The 20,484-nt window shown below is 41.0% G+C and overlaps 1 protein-coding gene across 1 annotated transcript; it reads left to right on the forward strand.

The window, feature by feature from the left end:
- The first annotated feature begins 525 nt into the window (after nt 1-525).
- Nucleotides 526-19,159, forward strand: kcnk12 (potassium channel, subfamily K, member 12). Its single transcript, XM_029450316.1, has 2 exons — nt 526-865; nt 17,964-19,159. Exons 1-2 carry the CDS (start codon nt 526-528, stop codon nt 18,854-18,856), a joined length of 1,233 nt encoding a protein of 410 aa, XP_029306176.1. The 3' UTR covers nt 18,857-19,159.
- The last annotated feature ends 1,325 nt before the right edge of the window (nt 19,160-20,484 follow it).

Raw genomic sequence — 20,484 nt, forward strand, 5'->3', positions numbered from 1 at the left:
GGATAGATGATTTAATTGGAGAGCGTGGACGGGCTTTTCCTGCTGCACATAAATCTGTAACTTGCAGAATTCATCGCGGTCTGTTTTGTGAAGGAACATTTTGGTGCAGGGGACCCAGTGGATACTACTACTACTAGCTGCTGCTTGCATTTGCACAAACAAGCGTTCAGCGCGCCCGGTTGGATTTAAGCTGCAGTCCACTTCACGACCAGCTGCATCGCATCAACAGTAAGATAACATGTATCCATTATGAAACAATGTACCGGCAGCTTTCTTATGAACTCTTTCGTGGATCTACAGACTTCCATCCACAAGTGGAGCGTTGTTCTGCCTTCCAGCTATATATACAAATCCCTTCACAACTACAATGGGACAACGTGGTGGGCTAAGTAGAGGAAATGTTGCCGATAGAAGTGCAGCGAGAGTGCAGGGCAGTGACTTCCAGAGGACACCTGCAGACGAGTGAATGCCGCCTCCGATGTGGAGCTTGTCGCTGTCCGACGCGCGCGTGGTGCTGAAATTTGGATGATGTCTGGCCAGCGATTGCAGGGCTGCCGCTCCCTGCACCTCAACGAGGACAACGGCCGCTTTGTGCTGCTCGCTGTCCTCATCATACTGTACCTGCTGTGCGGCGCTGCTGTCTTCTCGGCCATAGAGAGGCCCTCGGAGCTGCGGGCTCACGGCCGCTGGCACGGGACGCTCCTCAACTTCAGTGAGACCTTCAACATTAGCCTGCAGGAGCTCAACTCCTTCCTGCGGGAGTACGAGGCTGCCATCGCCGCCGGGATCCGGGCTGATGCTCTGAGGCCACGATGGGATTTTACAGGGGCTTTTTATTTTGTTGGAACTGTGGTGTCGACTATAGGTGGGTGATCAATTCAGCAGCCACTGATTTCCCTGACCTTTGCGTTCATTTGGTTGCATCCCTGGTGTCCTCTAAATACTTGTTGAAAAACATGAATTGTTCCATAAAACCATATGTAGCCAAACCAGCATGAAGCCTTTACAAATAGAGCTCACGCAATTAAGACAGTAATTATTTAGTAGGTATGGGAGTCTAAATAGCTGATCATATTGGGACTTCATTCCCTGATAAAGCCCCATTCAAGACAAATAAGTTGGAGATTTGTTTTTATTATTTATATGGCTTCTGTTAGTTGAACAATCCTATAATTACTGACAGTTTGCATATCAAAAGGAGTAGAGCTGCCATCCCTGGCTGCTTTCTTTCCACTGGCTTACACACAGAATAACAGATTAACATTTTTGTTTTTTTCCAGTCATGTGTTACATTTTGGCTGTGAGGGACTTTGACAACGGGGGCGACATCTTACTCGCCTGCCAGGAACGGCACACTCATGCCTGGCTATAGGACAGCACCCAAGGGTGCAGTCTCTTTTTTATGTTGCCACATTTCTATTCAAACCAACAAGAATGTCAATGAGAAGCCCCGTCTGCTCCCCCTCATTTAACATTTACTCATGTGATAGGTCAGAAAAGAGCAAGTGATCCTCGCAGGGCACCCCGAGGGCCAACAGTGGTGCACTGCATGCCTGATGGCTACAACACCCAACTATTTCTCTGCCCCTTCCTCATTGAGCGCTAAAGAGGAGCAAGAGTGAGTGAGTGAGTGAGTGAGCGAGTGAGTGAGTGAGTGAGTGAGTGAGCGAGTGTGAACGGGTGAACCAGCAAATGAAGACACTCCAGGTATCAGTTGAGCTGACAGCTGCTGTCTATCTCTGACCTTGCCTTCATCACACAAACGCACACACACATGTAGGCGTACACTGTGATACCTCCGCTGCCTCCTATTAATTGAAAACTATTGCAAGGAGAGCGATAAGGAAAACTAATGGCTGTGCATGGCTGCACAGGGAGAATTGGATGAGCAGGAAACCTGTCAGAACTTTATTTACTGCGGACCTGTCACAAGAGCTTCACCGGCTCTTCCACCTTCTGCTCTCATACACAAATGCAGAGCTCTCTCAGGCAGTGTACTCAGCTCACCCAGTCATAGGGAACCACAGCAGCTGTGTTTGTGCACCTATCTATAACAGGTTGAAATCCTTTGTACTCTAGTTGTCATGCAGCACATTCTTCCCCCAGACAAGCGAGATCATATAAACTGACTCAGCTGCTTGGGGGAGGAAAGGGAAAACAGGGTGATGTCTCTCTACAGTTTTTGTTTGCTGTACATATGCTTGCATGGATTTCTGTCTAGATTTTAATCTCGCTTTGATCTCCACCGCCCCCATCCCTCCGGCTTGTGTGCTTCTCTTTCTGCATGCTTGTGGGCTGCTGATATGAAAGGGATTTGGGGGCCTCCCCACACAACTCTTTATCAGACTGGCATCCCCCTTGCACACACTAGACACTTTAAACACTTCCCGCCTCTGACTCTGCTGTGGCAGAGGCTTCAAATCAGCAATGACACTTTGTTCCCCTTGTGCCTCCACAATATGGCTTTGAAGAATGAAAGTGGAGTCCGGGACACTTAAGGAGCTTGTTTGCCAAGACTTTTGGCCAGATGCAACTATTAGTTGAATTAGTACTGCACTTAGTGTGTTGTTTTCCAATTTCAGGAAATGCTGCAGGAAAATATATTGCCGAAGGTATGGTCTAAAGAAAGGCACAGAATATGATATTTGTCTTATAATTCTTTACACCTTAAGATTCTTTTTTTTTGACAAAAAAAACAGTCTCTTCACAAGGTCCACCTAGTAGCTGTTCTGGAGCTTTCGATTATATCACAAAATCTTCCCCAGCAAATGAAGTTGCCCAGATTCCTTAAATTGTAGATGTTTCAATTTCCATTTTTCAGAGCACTCTCAGGACTTCTGGTCCATGTTGGCTTAAAAGAAATCACAATTTCTCAGCTGACAACAAAGTAAGAAATACTTCTTCTGAGGTCACAGATTGATTTTCAATCTCAACTTTTTAGTTATGCTGGTGGGGTGGCTCTATGGCAATATCAGTCTGTTGGTTTGGTCTAGACTGAAATTTCGCGACAGCTACTGCATGTATTGCCGTGACATTTAGCACAGGTGTCCATGGTGCGCAGGGGAGGAATTATACTGACTTTCCTCTGACTTGTTCCCTAGCGCCACCAGCTGGTTGACATTTGAAATGTTCCGATAGCTATTACATGGATTACCATGCAATTTGAAACAAAAACTTTCTTTGTCCAATACTTTGAATTCAGACCAAAAAGCCGCAAAGCTAATGACATTCCCATCAGCCTCAGCTATACTTTGTATTTAGTGCAAATATTTCCATGCTAATATTCTAAACTAAGACAGTGACCAAGTAAACATGCTGTGTTTGAAATTGTTTTTTTAATGCCGTCATCTCAAGATCACAAGTTAATTATTTTGTTTATCCTTAAATGACGAGGACTGATCTGATCTATTCATGCATGTTGGCATGGCACTCCTGATCTCTGATAAACATTATATGTAATAAGAGGAAACAACCTTTTGTTTTTGTTTGTGATAACAGATTGATTATATTATTATCGTGAGATAACAAAGCTCAAGATAACGGCATCAAATAAACAATTGCAAACACATCAAACTGCAAACCAGGTCTTTTACTACTCTTTGTATTTGTAAAATGTTCCTTGAGCCTAGAAAAGCTATTTTTATTGCACATGTGCAGTCGGCCGCAAAACGTAGAAGCAACCCCGGAAGCTCAAAAAAGCATTTTTGGCTTTCGTGCTTAGCAATCAATTCTCAAGTGAGTGGGTGCCACCTATGAGTCCAGTCCCTAGATATCAATGGATAAACATCAAAGTTTCATGTTAGCATGTTTACGTAGCATCCAGCTCAAAGTACAGCCTCACACAGCTACTAGCATGGCTGTTGACTCTCATCTTGTTGAAGTGTTGGAATAAAGAGTTTGTTTTTGTCAGCATCTAACTCTTGGTGTTGTTGTCCTGCCCTACATTTTCAGATGCAGTTTCACTGTTTGCATTCTCATTAAAGAGGGCACAAGAGTCTGCTCTGTAAACAGAATTTCTATTAATAGGAAAAACTATTTTTAACCCTCAGGGCTGATTGATATTTGCCAATTAGGACAGCCATCTGTAGCCGTTTGTGGGCCAGTAGGTCTTCTTGTAAGTTCTTATGATGACATTTTGGAGAAACACTTTGTCAAATTTGAAGTGCTCACATGGAGAATACTTGTCTGAGAATCAAGTGTACTTCGTGATGGCTGCCTGATCTGAGACTTTTAACTTGTTGGGATTGAGTGGGACAAGCAAGTTAGTTGTTCTGCAGTTATAATATTCAGGGCTATTTATTCCTGGGGATAAACTCTGTCCTGCTTCTCTCTGCCCCTGGCAGCCACTGCAGCTTCTAGCTCCATCACACTCATATCCACCCACTCAGAGAAGTCACAAAGGCAGAGAAAGCGAATAGTACAGTTTAGCAAACTGCACAATACAGACCCTCATGCAGCTTGTCCTTTAAATGAGGCCATATTTAACCTCCATGCAGTCTGCAACTTGCAAAATGAGGGAAAATGTCAGAGTTAAGATAAGAGAAAATCCTGCTAGAGCCTGGCTGTACACAGCTGTGCTGCAGCATGATGACAGGACGCTCTGCCTCTGGATACACTGGGACAGGCACCGTCTCTTCCCTGTCAAACTGCTGATACCAGGTTGATATTTTAATCAAAGTGGCCTCATTAGGCTAATGGCTTTAATTTGAGGATTTATGAATATAATGACCAGTGTGGACCAGGATTTAGGAGGATGTATTGGCAGAAATTAAATATATGTATAACTATGTTTTCATTAGTGTATAATCACTTGAAAATAAGAATAGTTTTTTCGTCACCAGAGAACGAGCCCTTAATATCTACATAGGAAGCAGGTCCTCTTCCACAGAGCCTTGAAAAAACCAACATTAGTTAGTTTTCCATCCAGATTTTTTGCCATTTTTATCAAAATGTTGAGAAAATCTACAAAAGATAATGCGAAGGAGTGATTATTTTCATCCACTACTGTTTTGCGATTATTAGGAGTTATTCAATGAGATAAGCAGTATGTCGCGCCATATGTCCAGCCGGAAAACCATTATATCATTGCAGAAGAAGAGGGCACAACAAGATGATGTAATAAAGAGCGCCAGTTGAACATCAAACAGTGAAAAACAATATAGAAATATGACATTGTGTTTCATGTATTAATGTGAAGAAGGTTACCTCTCATCTGTGTGGTGTGATGAGGAGACTCTTTTAATCTGTCGCTATTTTATTTATCTTTTTTGCAATATTTCAAGGTTGTTTTAAATGTAAAATATTTTTGTATGTGCTTTTTCAGTGGTGGATGGAAACACACCTACTGGCTCTAGAGTGGGCACTTTGTGTTTTTATGTTAGCCACTGTAGGTTCTCCAACGTGCATGGAAAGGGGGGGGAGGTGCGGAGGGGTAATTTGGTTGCAATCTGCAATTTCACCACTAGATGACACTAAATCCTTCACACTGCACCTTTAAAGCAATTTTCTAGGTTGCAGTTTTTAGTTTCACATTAGATTTCATCTTAAATCTGCACTAATAAATATTTCTATATGGATCAAATGACTGGGTCGTGTGAAAGGAGTCACTCATGGGGACTAACCCACAGAGAGCTATCACCAAAATCTGCAGTTCCCCCTCAACTCGTGTTGAGTCGAGTGTCGTAGCATCTTTCAGCTAGCTCATTCATGTTTTGGTTTTACAGCTCACACCTTTACTTTGGTTCACTGTCACTGGTCGAATCTGCGTTATTTTCTGAAACAACAGGGAGCTGTTTTCAGCTAAACTGTACACTACCGGCACACAAAGTTAGCGAGTAGCTGGAGCATTAAGCAGTTAAAGATCTTTATATTTCCCTCAAGAGTTAGTGGAGACTAGTGATGGCGAGATGAAGCTTCATGAAGCATTGAAGCTTTCCATTCAATTGGTTCGCTCATGGGCTGAAGCTTCATGGTGCTTCATTTGCTCTACTGCGCCATCAAGTGGACAATAGATGTAAAACCGGCGAAGTGCAAGGCTGCAGTGGATTTAAAGTATCTTTGCCCTGAAGATTCTTTGACGCACACATATAAGACTGAATATAATGATTGATGTTATTACGAAGAAGAAGAGAGTGCCTCGAAAAAAATGTGGGCTTTTTACGCCTTAAATAGTGCAGTTTAAGATTGGACAGAGAGACACGCAGCAAATAGCAGCAGGTCTGTTTCGGACCCCGGGCCGCTGCGGCAAGCATTTGAATGTGGGTCGCCTGCTCTACGAGCTGCGCCACCAAGGATGTACACGTTGGATGTACATGATCTTTTCAACAGATTTAGATTTGGTATCTTTACTTGCTCACAAGGAAGATGATATGCTGGCGTGCATAACAATTGTTTCGCTAGTTGGCTGGCTCCATAATGATCCAATACAAACGCAATACCAACAACTCAACAGCAACAATGCATACTACGACAACAACAACCCACACATTCGCGGTTATACAAAGTGTTGATTATGAAGGGGCTCAATTGCGGTTCGCTCCCCCTTATATTTCGAATCGCACGCCAAACCCGCTTCGAACGTCATCACATACGTCATCAACACAATATTGAGCTCATTCTGAATAAATACTAATGTTGCTCCGTGTGTGCTTGATTTGTAAATCTGTAAATATTGGCTAATACTTTAGCCATATCAACTTTATATGGTGATATTTCTTTACAGCTTGTCCTGCTGCCTCCAAATGGCCTCTGACAAGTATGCACATTATTAACATCATAAACTTGTGATAGTGGTCTTAGTGCAGGTGTTGTGTGCACACTTCATGGAGCTGATTTGTTGAGTCAGTTATGAAATGGACTCAGCTTGTAGGAGTGAGTCTGTCGGTAGTTTTACATTTGACCTCATCAAGCTAATACAATGTTCTGTTCTAACCCCAGAACATAGTGCAAGAGTGTAACTTTCCTTCACATTTAGCCAAATCTGGGCTAGAAATGCAGAGACAGCACTTTTGTGTTTGAAGCGCTTATGCCAAGACACGATCCCAAAATGCATAACTTTGCAGAATTTACCCCAGCTGTGATCAGGATATCAGGTTTCTGTGCAGAATTTGATGTAATTATATAACTCCCACATCAGGCAGAGCCACTGTTACCCCGCAGTGACCCTCGACACCATATAGTGTCTCACTAAAAATGTTACAAGTAGAGCAGAGAGACTCCAGAGTCTGGCTCATGAACAATAAATCTGATCTCCACTACAGAAGGCTAGAGAGGCACAGAAATGTCAGCTTATGTATTCTCGTTCTTACAAAATAATTATCTGGTACTCTCGGCGTAAAAAGCATTGGTTTGCTGCACACAAACAAAGTATGATATTATATTCATTTCCTGAAGCAAGACATATTTTTTGTTTTGGTAACTAAAGAAATCTAGGAGCTTGTTATGTCATGAATGTGAGGAGAAATTTAGAAAATTAATTACCCTTGTCCTCCACCTCAGTGTTAGTAAACTATCCTGCCTAGTGGTTTAGTGTGTGTTATCTTCCTAATTAAAAAGAGCTCATTTGGAGTCTTATTGAGGAACACTTGTGAGGCCATTACACACTGACCAGTGCACATGTATCTGGGATGAAACTGCAAACTAAATTTGTTCTCTGTACTGTAACTCAAGAGTCTCTGAGGTTACAGGACAATGTCAGCTCGGACTGGCAGAGCGTGCGTTTGGCATTTAGGCAATTTGAAATGTCACCAATAGACTCTGTGGATTCCTGAAGGCAGGCTGTGTTTTTGCTTTGATGTCGTGTTCATATTTAGATAAACCGCTCGGAGCTGCCTCGCTGGGACAAAACCATCTGTGTTGTTGTTACTGCTGGTGTATGTTGTGAGTGTGCGTACATGAGGTGGGTGGGAAAGGTTTGAAATCTGTGAACGTAGATTCATCGATGCACAGCGATGTTTGTTCTTGCCGTCTGTCTCTCGCTCCGGCACCGTCACAGACAGCGTTAACTCCTGTCTAACATCGATCACAAATCTAACTACTTTGCTCTTCTGTTCATTACCACAGTGCACTCACTTATTTGGATTCATTCATTCAATCATTTTGATCTTTATACAGTGTGTGTCTGTGGGACAACATTGCAATTATGTTACAAAACAGAGTGTGCACATATTACACAAGCAGTACATTACATAATGACATGAAGATCACTTTACAGTTCATTTTACAGAACCATTTGAAGTCTGTATTCTTTACCTCGGCTCTGCTGCTGGCCTTTTCCCTCTCTTCCTCTTTAGATCTCTGCGCTGCTCTGTGAAATCACAGACTCAGAGGAAATGTCACTGTTAAAAATGGAAAACAGAGGGCTCCAGTCACATGAAAGGCACTGAGGGTCTCTTTAGGTTGTGAGCAGTCCAGCCCCTCAGCACAAAAACAATTGCACCAGTGCTGCAACGTTCCAGAAGACTAATCGAGTCTTCTAATTGTGTCTTATCGAGTTGCTGTGCAATTTACCTCATGTCTGCCATAAAGATGCACCAATATTTTATTTTTTAGATTGTAAAAGAGGATTATTGTTTAGGTTTACGGCCCACAGCCTATTTTTTTGCTCACTGGTTCTCACTAACCTTGTTTTTAGCCGCAACAGGCAGCAGTTTTTATAATTAATTAGGATACGTCATCTAGGAACTACGAGTTTCTGCACAGAATTTCATGACCCAATTGTTTTTGAGAAATCCAAGTGGACCAAAGTGGTGGAAAAACAACATGCAGCACATGACTTCATACAGAGGAGTATCAGGGCCAATAACGTCAAACTTTTGAGAATAAATCAAACGACTAGCATTAATGCATACACTGCACATTTTGACTTTATTCTCGAATTGCACAATTTAGAAAAAATCTTCCTCCTCTTATTTTTTGTTGTTGTGCCTAATCCTAATTGACATTCAAACATTTAAATCAATTGACTTCAAAATCAGAGAAAATATTTTCCATATAACACAAAGCTACTTGAAAAACCCTATACCATCATTTCTGCCCCTCTCCCAGTTCCCCCTCTGTGTGTGTGTGTGTGTGTGTGTGTGTGTGTGTGTGTGTGTGTGTGTGTGTGTGTGTGTGTGTGTGTGTGTGTGTGTGTGTGTGTGTGTGTGTGTGTGTGTGTGTGTGTGTAGGAAAAACCTGTCTTCAATAAAACGCATCTTACTTAACTGCTGCTGTACAGGATGGCTGTACACATCTCTGTGCTCCGTCACAGCGGGTCATAAATCTGCCCTGACTTGCCTAGGCGAGCATTCGCCTGCGTACAGTAACTCATAGACTCAAGTCATCATGGCCAAGTGATACCAAGATCATTTTAGAGGACACAGCAGATTTGCTGGGCTTCCTCCTCCTCCTCCTCCTCCTCCTCCTCCTCCTCCTCCAACTGATTAGCATTTCACTGATTCTGCTCTTTGCACCGGCCAAGGCAAAGGGAGAATAAACTCTTTGCACTCTGCAGTCCTCTGACCTGCTTCCTATCAGAGCTAATTTCGACAGTCATTTTAAAATGATATTCTACTTTGATTATCATCAGTTTCTCTGACAACCCAATTTGCACGGGTGCTGACGTCAATGCTGACTCGCAGCTCTGAGAGTTTAAACTTTCCCCATAGGCAGCAAAGTCTCTCTCTAGAAACTTTGGGATTGGTCGGAAACCTTTGACGCAGTATAATCCCAATAAAAAAAAGTGTTGCCATGTTGCAGAAAGCCTGCATAGCAGATTTCACTTGTGCACCATGCAGAACATTTATCTGCAACATGGGGACATGTGAATAAACCAATGTTAATAAGATAACAGCAAGTTGGCAAACAGCGTGATTTAGCAGCCATTCATTTGTGTCTTTGTGAGAGCGACACACACAGGAGGACATGCTGCACTATTGTATCTTTCAACTGCCTGGATGCAAACAACATGCTGCAATAGTGCTCATTGCAAAATAATTACATTTCACATTTGAGAATCAACATCCTCTCTCAATTTATCTGAAAGTCGCTTTCCTTTCAGCCTCAGTCAGAACTTTGACAGCATAATTTATGAGATACAAATTACTTCTCCTGGGCATGACCTTGTATTAATAAAATGCTTGATCATTATTAGACTACGAGATGATAAAAATGACAGAGTGGAGTTTAAGAAAAAATGGGCGGCATGTTAGTGGAGTCAGTGCATCTTACACATCTGTCTTTGTGAGAAATGGCAGGCATTTAAAACACTAGAGCTTGTTGAAAAGTGGAAAGTAGATGCAGTACTGGCCAATTGTGTTCAATTTTTCATACACCAATCTGTTTGGATTAGAAAACAGCATTCTCCATCTTTTCCTTTATTTCAGCACAACCATGAGATTCTCAGGGCCGCTGTGCAGATCAGCTGGACTCCGGCCAGCACAAGAATTTACATCATTCAAGTAACAGACCTACTTCTCTGACACTCTGACTATTATTTGCCACTTAGACACATTTATTTGGCACACATTTTTATTATGAAATAGCTATTATTCCTAGAAATCACCAGGATCACAGCTGAAAGTGTTGAATTGCATATATTTTGTCCTCATGCCAGCGTTCACAAGTGATTCAACTACCTCCAGGCTGGCAGCCTCTGGCACAGACTCAGACTCTTAGTGGACACATTCAGTGAAACTTAACTTAATTGTGATCAACAGAGCATTGTCTCCTCATTTCTCTGAGGCAGCTTGATATGGTGTGTCTATGTATGACCCAGGATCATTACTGCAGCTGTCACTAACTTAGCAGTCCCTGTCAGGGATCAGGTTTTTGCTCAGCCTCAAACTTCAGGGACTTGTGCTCTCACAATCAGTAATGGAAAGCCATTACATTGAATATCTGCTGAACCTCAAGCAATCATTTCATGCTGGCATCTGATTGCACTGTTTTACTGTGATGGCAAAACATTTGAAGACATAAAGTACGTTTAATGTCGCGTTACCATGATACTGTATGAGCACCACATCTGTATAATCTATTATGCTGAACATGGAGGCTTATTATGCAGATCTGAGGATGATAGTGTTTCAAAAGCTCCACCTGGACAGGTGTGTTTACTTTTGGAAATGATACAAGAGGGCTTTATGTAGCTAAGCTTTTACTCAAACATTGACTCTGTAAGATAATACCAAACACAAGGACATTCAGCCTTTAGATCACTCAGGGAGAAGCTATTAATCTGATGAGAGAATGACTCCTCAGTCACATGAAAGGACACACTCTGTGTTACTGTGTGCAGATGGACAAGGAAGTCCCATGAATCTTAATTTTAATTTTGCTTATTGAAGCCCTGAGTCCCCTGTTTGTAGAACTGCATAATAGTGGACTGTGCAAGTCTTTTCAGTTCTTTTAAAATTCTGCGAAGATAAAAAACAGATCGAAAAATGAAGAAAAAAATAATAAGTGTTGGCGCGGATCCAAAGACAATGCAATAAATCGATACAGACAGCAGCGGAGTCATCAATCCTCCTGGCTTTCGTTGCCAGGGAATTAAGTACAGAGATACAATTTAAAACACAGACTCGATTCAGTTATGGCGGAGCAAAGCCAATCGCACAATCAGAAAAAGAAGGTCTTTTATGTTGTGCTTTACTTAACATGTTTGTGTTGCTCTATTTACTTCTAACAGTGTGTAGATGTAACTCTTGTCATTTATATATATAGACTCACTTTAATGACTGTTACTTACATGTCACCTCAGTTCATTGTTTCTAAATCCTACACAGCCGTGTGTAACACAAAACACTCATTATCAATTCTTTGACATGCAGAACAGAAACCATTAGTGTGTCGCCTTATATTGTGTTTGGGGGAGCTGGGTGTGAAATTCAAAGACACATTGTTTTTGCTTCAGGGCCCCGAAGATATATTGTTGTATGTGCAGGCTTTTTGTGGTTTATTAATATTACTAAGGCCTTTGTGAGACACTACAGGCAACAACATGCACTGATTAATTTTTTGAAAGTTTGGGCTATTTAGCTTCCATAAAATGTCTTCTTTTAGACGAAGAAGAAGAAAACATATATATGCACTTTTAGGTGTTTATTTTATGACACTTTGTCTATTTGTGTCTTTAGATTTCTTCTAAATTCACCAAAAGTTGGCATTAGATAATGCCTTTTGCATTTTAAAACATATCATTTGAGAAAACCTAAAATACAATCTCTATGTAAGTAATCAACTGGGGAAGTTTCATGGTGATATCTATTAGTTAAATTTTGTACCCTATTCACATGTGTATTTTTTGTACATGGCTGTGGACAGTATTATCTATTTTATGGCATGATACAAAGAGATATCCAAATTCCCCACTGTGAACCTATTATATGTCAACAAAATGAAACAAGAATTTGGAACCTGGCTTTAATAATGCCTCATTTGCATATTTAAACATACAATTTAAGAAAACTTGAAATACAAAAATGATTTCTCTTAATATAAGTAATCAACTTGGGAATTTTCAAGATCATATCTATTAGTTAAGATTTTGAACCTATTCACTTGGTGTCTCCTCTTTACTTGTGCATGCAGTGACACAACATAGCCACATCTCAATGATGTATGTGACCTATTCTACCATCTTTTGTTTGTTAAACTGGCAGCATATTGTGAATGTTTCTATTATTATCCAGTCTGCCAGTAATCCTGGCAGCTCCTCAGCAGATGGTGTGGTGATGATGTGTCAGGTCTGGCCATGTTGCTGCTTCCTCAGCCCTCTGTCCTCTCTGCAGACCCTCGCCACGCAACCCCATGAGAAATCATTTCTTGTTCGTCACAGAAACACAGTCATCAAAGGGATGTGGCGTTTTCTGCTGCCGCACCTATCAGGCCAATTTAAGAGTATTCCCACTAGTGGGACGCAGTAGGTTTGTTTGGGAGCTCATTAATTGGGAACATGGGGGTCATAGGAGGCAGAGATTTGATTGTCGGTTTGCAAAACAATCACATAATGAATCATTGAGTCCGTTTTCAGGCCGTCTGGGAATTGTGTGGGGGGATGGGATCCTCAATGACATGCAGTGACCTCCAGATTCAATTCTGAGAGACAGGTGAATGGACAGCACATGTCCTTCATTCAAAGACGGAAACATGACAGAGTGCTTTTAGTTGCCCTTTATTCTCATATCCATTAGGAGCTTTAGCCCATATGAGCTCTCCTGTATTGTGTTCTTCTTTAATAGTTTTGCAGATTAGTTCGGACTGTCCCCAATTATCAGCTGAACTCACTTACACTAAAAGCAAACTAGACAAACATGAGATGGAAATGTAGTCTGCTTTAGATGGCCTGGTGAGGATTTTTTCCAGGAAAAATAATCAATATGGCTTTTTCAGGATACTTCGTTAAAAGTTGTCAATTTGGCAATGACACCAGCTCCAAGCTTTAAACAGCAACAAATCCAAAATGAATTCTTTCATCAAAATTGTCTTTTAAATTCACAATGAAATAATGGATCTTATTTGCCAGTTGGACGGTTCACAAATGTTTCCTTTCAGAAATGATTCTTTTTTAATGTCAACAAATCCCATGTGAAAACTAAAACCAACAATACATCGATCCTACTTTAATAAGATAAAAGTATTGCCTGCATTGTTTTTGGGAATTATTTTTTTAAAAGATCAAACTATATATTTGCGACAAATATTTATTTTGGCCACTTGGAGGCAGCTGAAGCGAACTTTAAACACTACACTGATATATTTTCACTTGTTTTCGTTGACGTGGCGAAATAACTAGCAAACTGTTGCTTATTTTTACATCCAGCAGACACAGACCAACATTATAATTGAATTGGAGCCGTGTCTCTGGCCTCTTGGAAGAACGTAAGACCAATATTAAATCTCTTTTAGCTCTTTTTTTGTTTTTGGTCTCCACCAACTCCTCAGGGAAATGTCTGTCTTCATGGGATTTGTTGAAAAAAAACTCCCTTGTATATTTCCACATATACGAAAATGGCACTATAACTCAATTGTGATGTTTATATGCTTAATGGTAAGTATTTTCTACTGCCCTACTGTTTTCATACACATAGCCTTCTGCTATAAAATAGCACAATTCAATATATCTTGCCAGCGGATATGTCACTCTGCCAGCCGAGGACAGTTGGTGCACTTTATAGGTTTAGATTTAAAAGCTGCTGTGAACTCATTTGCTCTGCAGACTCTTCGGATAATGAAATATCTGCTGAGTGTTGTAGATTTTCTACAGCTCTCCTTCACTCTTTGCTGTAAAATCTGATAATTGATTACTGTTCAGAGGCGAGTAGCAAATAAGATTCAGAGTCCATCAATACTTCTACTACCAACACAGTAATTTGTGCTATTTGTTTAGGTCCCGACTCGACTATACAACTTAATGGGCCATTGTAATTTGCCTATTGAACTGTAATGAGAGCTGCTCAGTCTAACTGAGTGTATGTGATTTAAACTTGACCGCAGGTGATGAAAGCTGCCCTTAACCCTGAAATCCCGACAGTTCAGCGATAATCGATTTTCATCATACACCTCCCCACCCCATTTAATCTCTCTACAGATAACCATTACAGCATCTTCTTCTTTATCTTCTTCTTCTTTATCTTCTTCATCTTCTTCTTCTTCTCCTCTTAAAACTGTCAAGTGGTAATTAATAGATACTAATGGCTCCCTTTTCCATCACGTTCCTTCTGGTTGAAGCTCTAGTGTGTGATTATGTGTGCGAGCATCATTAGCCATTAGAGCATAACATCATCTTCTATGTGGAGTTGAGCATACTTTATTTAATGTTAATGAATAAATATTCTCCCAGGGCTCTGATTTAATTGGATTAGCACCCATACGATTTCCTGCCTTATCAAGTTCTGCTGCATTAAATGACTCATCTTGGCTCGGACACAGTGGAAAGATTGAAATGTTCACTGAGGTCAGCAGCAGGATCATTGGTGTGCAGTTTTAGTCTTTGTGAGTAAATTCACACAGGGTTTGGATTTTAGCTTGCCTCTTCTTCACTTTCTATTATTGTTCTGTTTTTCCCTAATGCTTCTTGACATAGTAGTCTGGAGTAATGGCTCTGCAATGCTACACTGAATCGATGTCTGGTGTCTTTTCCTCTCTTAGGTAATTTACTTGGTAATGAGAGACGGTGCGGAAGACAGTCTCTGTGTGCGCTCAGAAGATGTAATCTGTTTTTCCTATCATTCAGTTGGTTTAAAAGACTTTGCCTGCAAATTAATTAACCATGAAACACTGAAATACGATTTCACTGATGGGCTTTATTGGGCCTCTTACCCTCCCGTCACCCAGCTGTCCCTAACTGTCTGTTACTGAACTTTGTCACTACAAAACCAGATACTTCAATGTCTGGCTGCACGAGTCTATCTCTGTGTGTGTAAGGCCACAAGGTGTGCGTACATGTGTGAACATGTAGGGGGCTATATTCCCTCTTGTCTATCTAAAACAATCTGTATCAATCAGTGTTGATCTAAATGACCCGGCGTGTCAACAGAAAACCCACAGGAGAGTGGTTTTCAGGCCGAGAGATAAGGTCAAAAAAGCAATTTTCGGTATCATAAAGGAAGTATTGTCCAGATATTGATGTCATTTATTACCTGACAGAGATGGTTATAGACGGGTTGGTAAAAAATGGGGGAAAAGTGCATCTCTAATGCTCCGAGAAGACAGAAATGGAGGATGGCCATGATGGAAAAATCAATTAACCTTGGCCTGGAAGTGAACTGGTTGATCTTTCAGCACGATTTTATTTGTTGACAAATATACCATCTGCTGTTCTGTGGATAAGGAGAATGACACTGTGTGTGTGCATTCAAGTGTGTGTGCTCGCATTGGCCCTGAGAAGCATGAGTGCTGTGTGTGTGTACACAAATAACCATATAAATATATAAACTGTATATATATATATATATATATATGTATGTATACATACAAGTAAGAGAAGATCATTTGCACAAGAAAAAAAAGCATCAACCATCAGTAGTTACCCGTGAAGAATTAGATGTAACAGGTCCTGTTTTTTACATTTTAGATGTTTTAGAATATATAATAATAATAATAATAATAATAATAATAATAATAATAATAATAATAATAATAATAATATAGCGTATAGCGCTTTTCTAGAAACTCAAAGACGCTTGATATATATATATATATATTTTATACTGATAAAAACAATGATTCCCAACCTGGAGTTGGACCCCACAAATGGTTCCCAGGAGAAATCTGAAGGGTCACAAGATTATGAAAGGTACAACAGAGAATAGTAATATTTATGTTGCACACATTTCTTTGTGAACTGTACTGTGTGCCTTTTAGCGTGGCTCTAGAGATGGCGATAGATGGTTTGTCGGCTGATCCAGTCTTCTGGTCCACACTGAAATATCTCAACCATTAGATGGTTTGTAAGGACATCTATTGTCCCCAGAAGAAGATCCCCTGACTTTTCCTCGAGCGACAACGTGACATTTACGTTTGCTGTTTTCAATAAAATGTCTCAACACGTATTGGATGGATTGTCATGAAATTTGGTGGAGAGATTCATGTTCTCTTCAGGATGAATACAACTAATTGATTTCACATATTCAGGCATCTAAAAAAAAAAAGTAACTCTTTGTTTGTGCTGCTCACAGCAAATGTTCACATTATGGCCATAAACTGTAATGAGGGAAAGTAGACATTATTTTACGGTGCCACAAGGTTGGGAATCACTTCTGTAAATAACACATGTGAATTTTCTTTCCATCAAATATTAAAATATATATATATAAAATATATTTTCTTATTTATTTTTACACTTCCTCTTCAGTGAAAGTGCCAGCCTTCTTGCCGTTATGGAGTTGAAAGAATGAATACCAGGATTTGATCTTATAGGAAACAATAATGTGCACAAATACCAAGACACTCATCATCTAATAATATCAGCTTATATCAGAGCCGAACTGTAGCTGCAAAGTCAAGGCTGCACCTGTGACGCCCCTCGAGATTTAGAAGTGCTCCTTCAACATGCAGCAGAATTCATAAACATCCTCTACACTCATAACCCCGTCCTCAGCTGGAACACTCAGTCTAATTGACTGAGAAATCAGAAGACAGCAGGAAGCCAAACCACACAGTCGAGAGAAATAAATATTCAGAAAGCTCACCTAAGCTTATTCCTGGCATCCTCCTCTCCTCAATATAACCCCTATGTCCTTATTTTTACCGCTCCACCAACAGCAAAACTAGTACAGTAAATACTTCATGTAAACACACCCTGTACAAATATTTACAAGGCGAAATAAAAATATACAAATATACAAAAATATGATCTTACCTTATGTCTTATTTACACTTCCTGAATAAATGATGATAACATTGGATACATTCAAATGTGTGCATTCAGTAAAGGTTAGCGTGTTAGATTGTCATCGGACGATCTTTTCAATCATCTAAGGTTTACATAGAGATCCTTCCACAGATGCTTAAAAAGCACATCATATACCGCTAATAAATGTAATGCTGGTTTCAGATTTGTGCCCAGTTTGTTATTTCTTTGCTTATTCTCTCTTCACATCTTTATTTTCAATGTTAAACATTGTTTTTCTAATTTTCCCATAGTCCCTTTTTTATCATCCTCTCTTTGCAATACTATGACTTCATGTAGACTCATCTTCCACAGAAAGCTTAAAGTCTTGTATAGGCATCACCACAAGTCATTATCTGTTTTCTGCTCATTCCTTGTGTGCACCTCTTTTACACGGCTTGGCACAAAATATGATTCAAGCTTCATTTAAAAACCATTTAGATTTGGGGTTGTTTTTCTTTCAAGCATCGCTTCCCGTGTCTCAGAATCAGAGACATCATTTCTTTTGAGGAATCTGAAGTAATGTTGTAGGAGAAATGTGTTTTTGGTCTCAGTTAGGGCACTAACTGACATATCTCTTCTGTCTCTGCAGGCTTTGGGATGACAACGCCTGTAACAGTTGCAGGCAAGGTGTTCCTGATCTTTTATGGGCTTCTGGGCTGTGCTGCCACCATCCTCTTCTTTAACCTCTTCCTGGAGCGCATCATCACACTGCTGGCCGTGGTGATGAAAGCTGTGAGGGAGCGTCGAATCAGGAACAGTGGTCTACTCCCGCCAGGCATTCGCCATGACTTCTCAGCGTACTCCCTCCCCGGCTGGAAGCCCTCCGTGTACCACGTGATGCTGATTCTCGGCCTGTCAGCCATCACTATCTCCTGCTGTGCGTCAGCCATGTACACCCCTGTGGAGGGCTGGGTTTACTTAGACTCACTCTACTTCTGCTTTGTCACCTTCAGCACCATCGGATTTGGGGATTTCGTCAGCAGCCAGAGCGCGGCTTACGAATACCAAAGCCTCTACAGGGTGGCCAACTTCTTCTTCATGCTAATGGGTGTGTGCTGCATCTACTCGCTCTTCAATGTCATCTCTATTGTCATCAAGCAGGTGCTCAACTGGATTCTGGAGAAAATGAGCTGCTTGTTTTGCCAGCGCTGCAATAAGGCCACCGTCCTCCTGGGCAGACGCAATGCCATCCGCCCGGGCTCCAAGGCCCGCCAGGGTCGTCCTGGCCATTCGCCCGACTCAGATGGACCTTGTGATAGTGATACTGAGGGACGCAGACTCTCAGGGGAGATGATCTCAATGAAAGACTTGGCAGCCTCTAACAAGGTGTCGCTGGCCATCATGCAGAAGCAACTGTCTGAGTCGGCAAATGGATATCCCAGGACAGTGTGTGGTAGCTCACGTCATAATGGTTTCTCCGGGGGGGTTGGCGCCCTCGGTATCATGAACAACAGGCTGGCAGAGACGAGTAACTCCAGGTAGAGGACACAAAAAGTGTGGGAGCTCTTGATCCTCATACTGTGTAACAAACACTGAGGTTGATCACCATAGAAACAATACATTTGAGATGGATTGCCGATGTAACTTGTTATGCATGATACATATGATTTTTTGGATACTTTTGGTTGGAATTACAAGCCTGCGGTGATAATACAGGTAATGACGGTGGTGGTTTTAAGGATGATTTGATTATGATGGCATGAAGAGAGAACCACAGAGTCAACAAAGAAACATAAGTTGATCTGGACGCGTGGCGGGGAACAGCCATCGCCCATTACATTAACCTCAAACCCAACCCAGAACAAATCACTGAAATGTCAGTGTTATCCGCAGAGGTCTGTTATATAACTCAATATATCGGACTTATACGACTGAAATGCAGTAAAGGAGCCAAGGGAAGCATACAGTGCTATCTTCATTGTTTTGGGCTTTTGCCAGTTTATTTGAATGTACATATTGAATGCTGATAAACATGACAAGTGTATTCACTGAATGACATAGCACATACTGATCTATGCATTATACTTCTCATGCATTTTTTTGCACCATTTCTAGACCTTCCATTAATTGTGCAAACACCATTTCTTTCTTGACACAAGTCAAGTTTTACCCTCAGGTGATTGATTTCATTTCTGGGGGCGAGTGTGGGAAGTAGAGTTTAGCTAAGTAGGGCTGTGATGTAGCTGATTTGGACAAGGCTGTAGTGAGGGGCGGTTTTACAGTGAGCCAAACTAACGGCCTATAAAGAGTAATTTCCCATTACTCGAAATGAAGGAAAGAACCGATTTAAAAAGGGAAAATCCATTTCTCGTGAGAGAGAAACTGTCCTTATCAGCTCAGAAAATGCTTCTGGGGCCAAAGACTTTAACTTGAAGGGTAAAAGAAGGCACCACACAGTTCTTTCTCTCTCTTCTTTTTCAAGCTTACAGTTGAGGAAAACAAATGATAAAGACTTGCAATGTCTTAATTACTCTTTGAATGCAGAATGTAGACTTATGTATATGTAAAAACAGAATAAATGAGAAGTAAGTTTGTTTGAAGTTAAATATAAGGGGGGGGGGGGGGGAGAAGGATGCGAAATATGGATGGTTTTATCCCGTCGACACATTATGTTAAATGATGCAGATTGAAAGTAGCCGGGTCAATCTAGGATGTGGGAGTGGAAAACAAAACCCTAAAGGATTCTCTCGCTTGCATTGATTTATTTTTTGTAGAGATTTCTGTTTAAGTTAAAGCCTTTTATTGTCATTATACAAAAAGTACAACGAGATTCAGAGGGAGACTTCTTTGCAGATACATGGCTCTCTCTGCTAAACAAAGCCTGAACCAAAAGCCCACAAAGGTTGATTTTCCTCAATTGCAGTGTAAAAGTGTAGCCAAGGTTTATTGGATGGAGAATGTTGGCAGAGGACGCGGTACCCTGTCAGTTTGTGTAATCAATGTCCTAGTTGCCGGAAACCATCTCTTCCACGGCATCTGTGATTTAAAGCCGTGTGATGTGTGTTTCATGTGCGTAAACAGCGAGACAAAGGAGGAGACATTGATAGTTAAACTGTCCGGGAGACAGTGAGGAAGGAGGTGAACTAGAGAGGAGGGCTGGTGACAGCATC

The sequence above is a fragment of the Cottoperca gobio genome, chromosome 15 (assembly GCF_900634415.1).
Source record: "Cottoperca gobio chromosome 15, fCotGob3.1, whole genome shotgun sequence".
NCBI classification, from domain to species: Eukaryota; Metazoa; Chordata; class Actinopteri; order Perciformes; family Bovichtidae; genus Cottoperca; species Cottoperca gobio.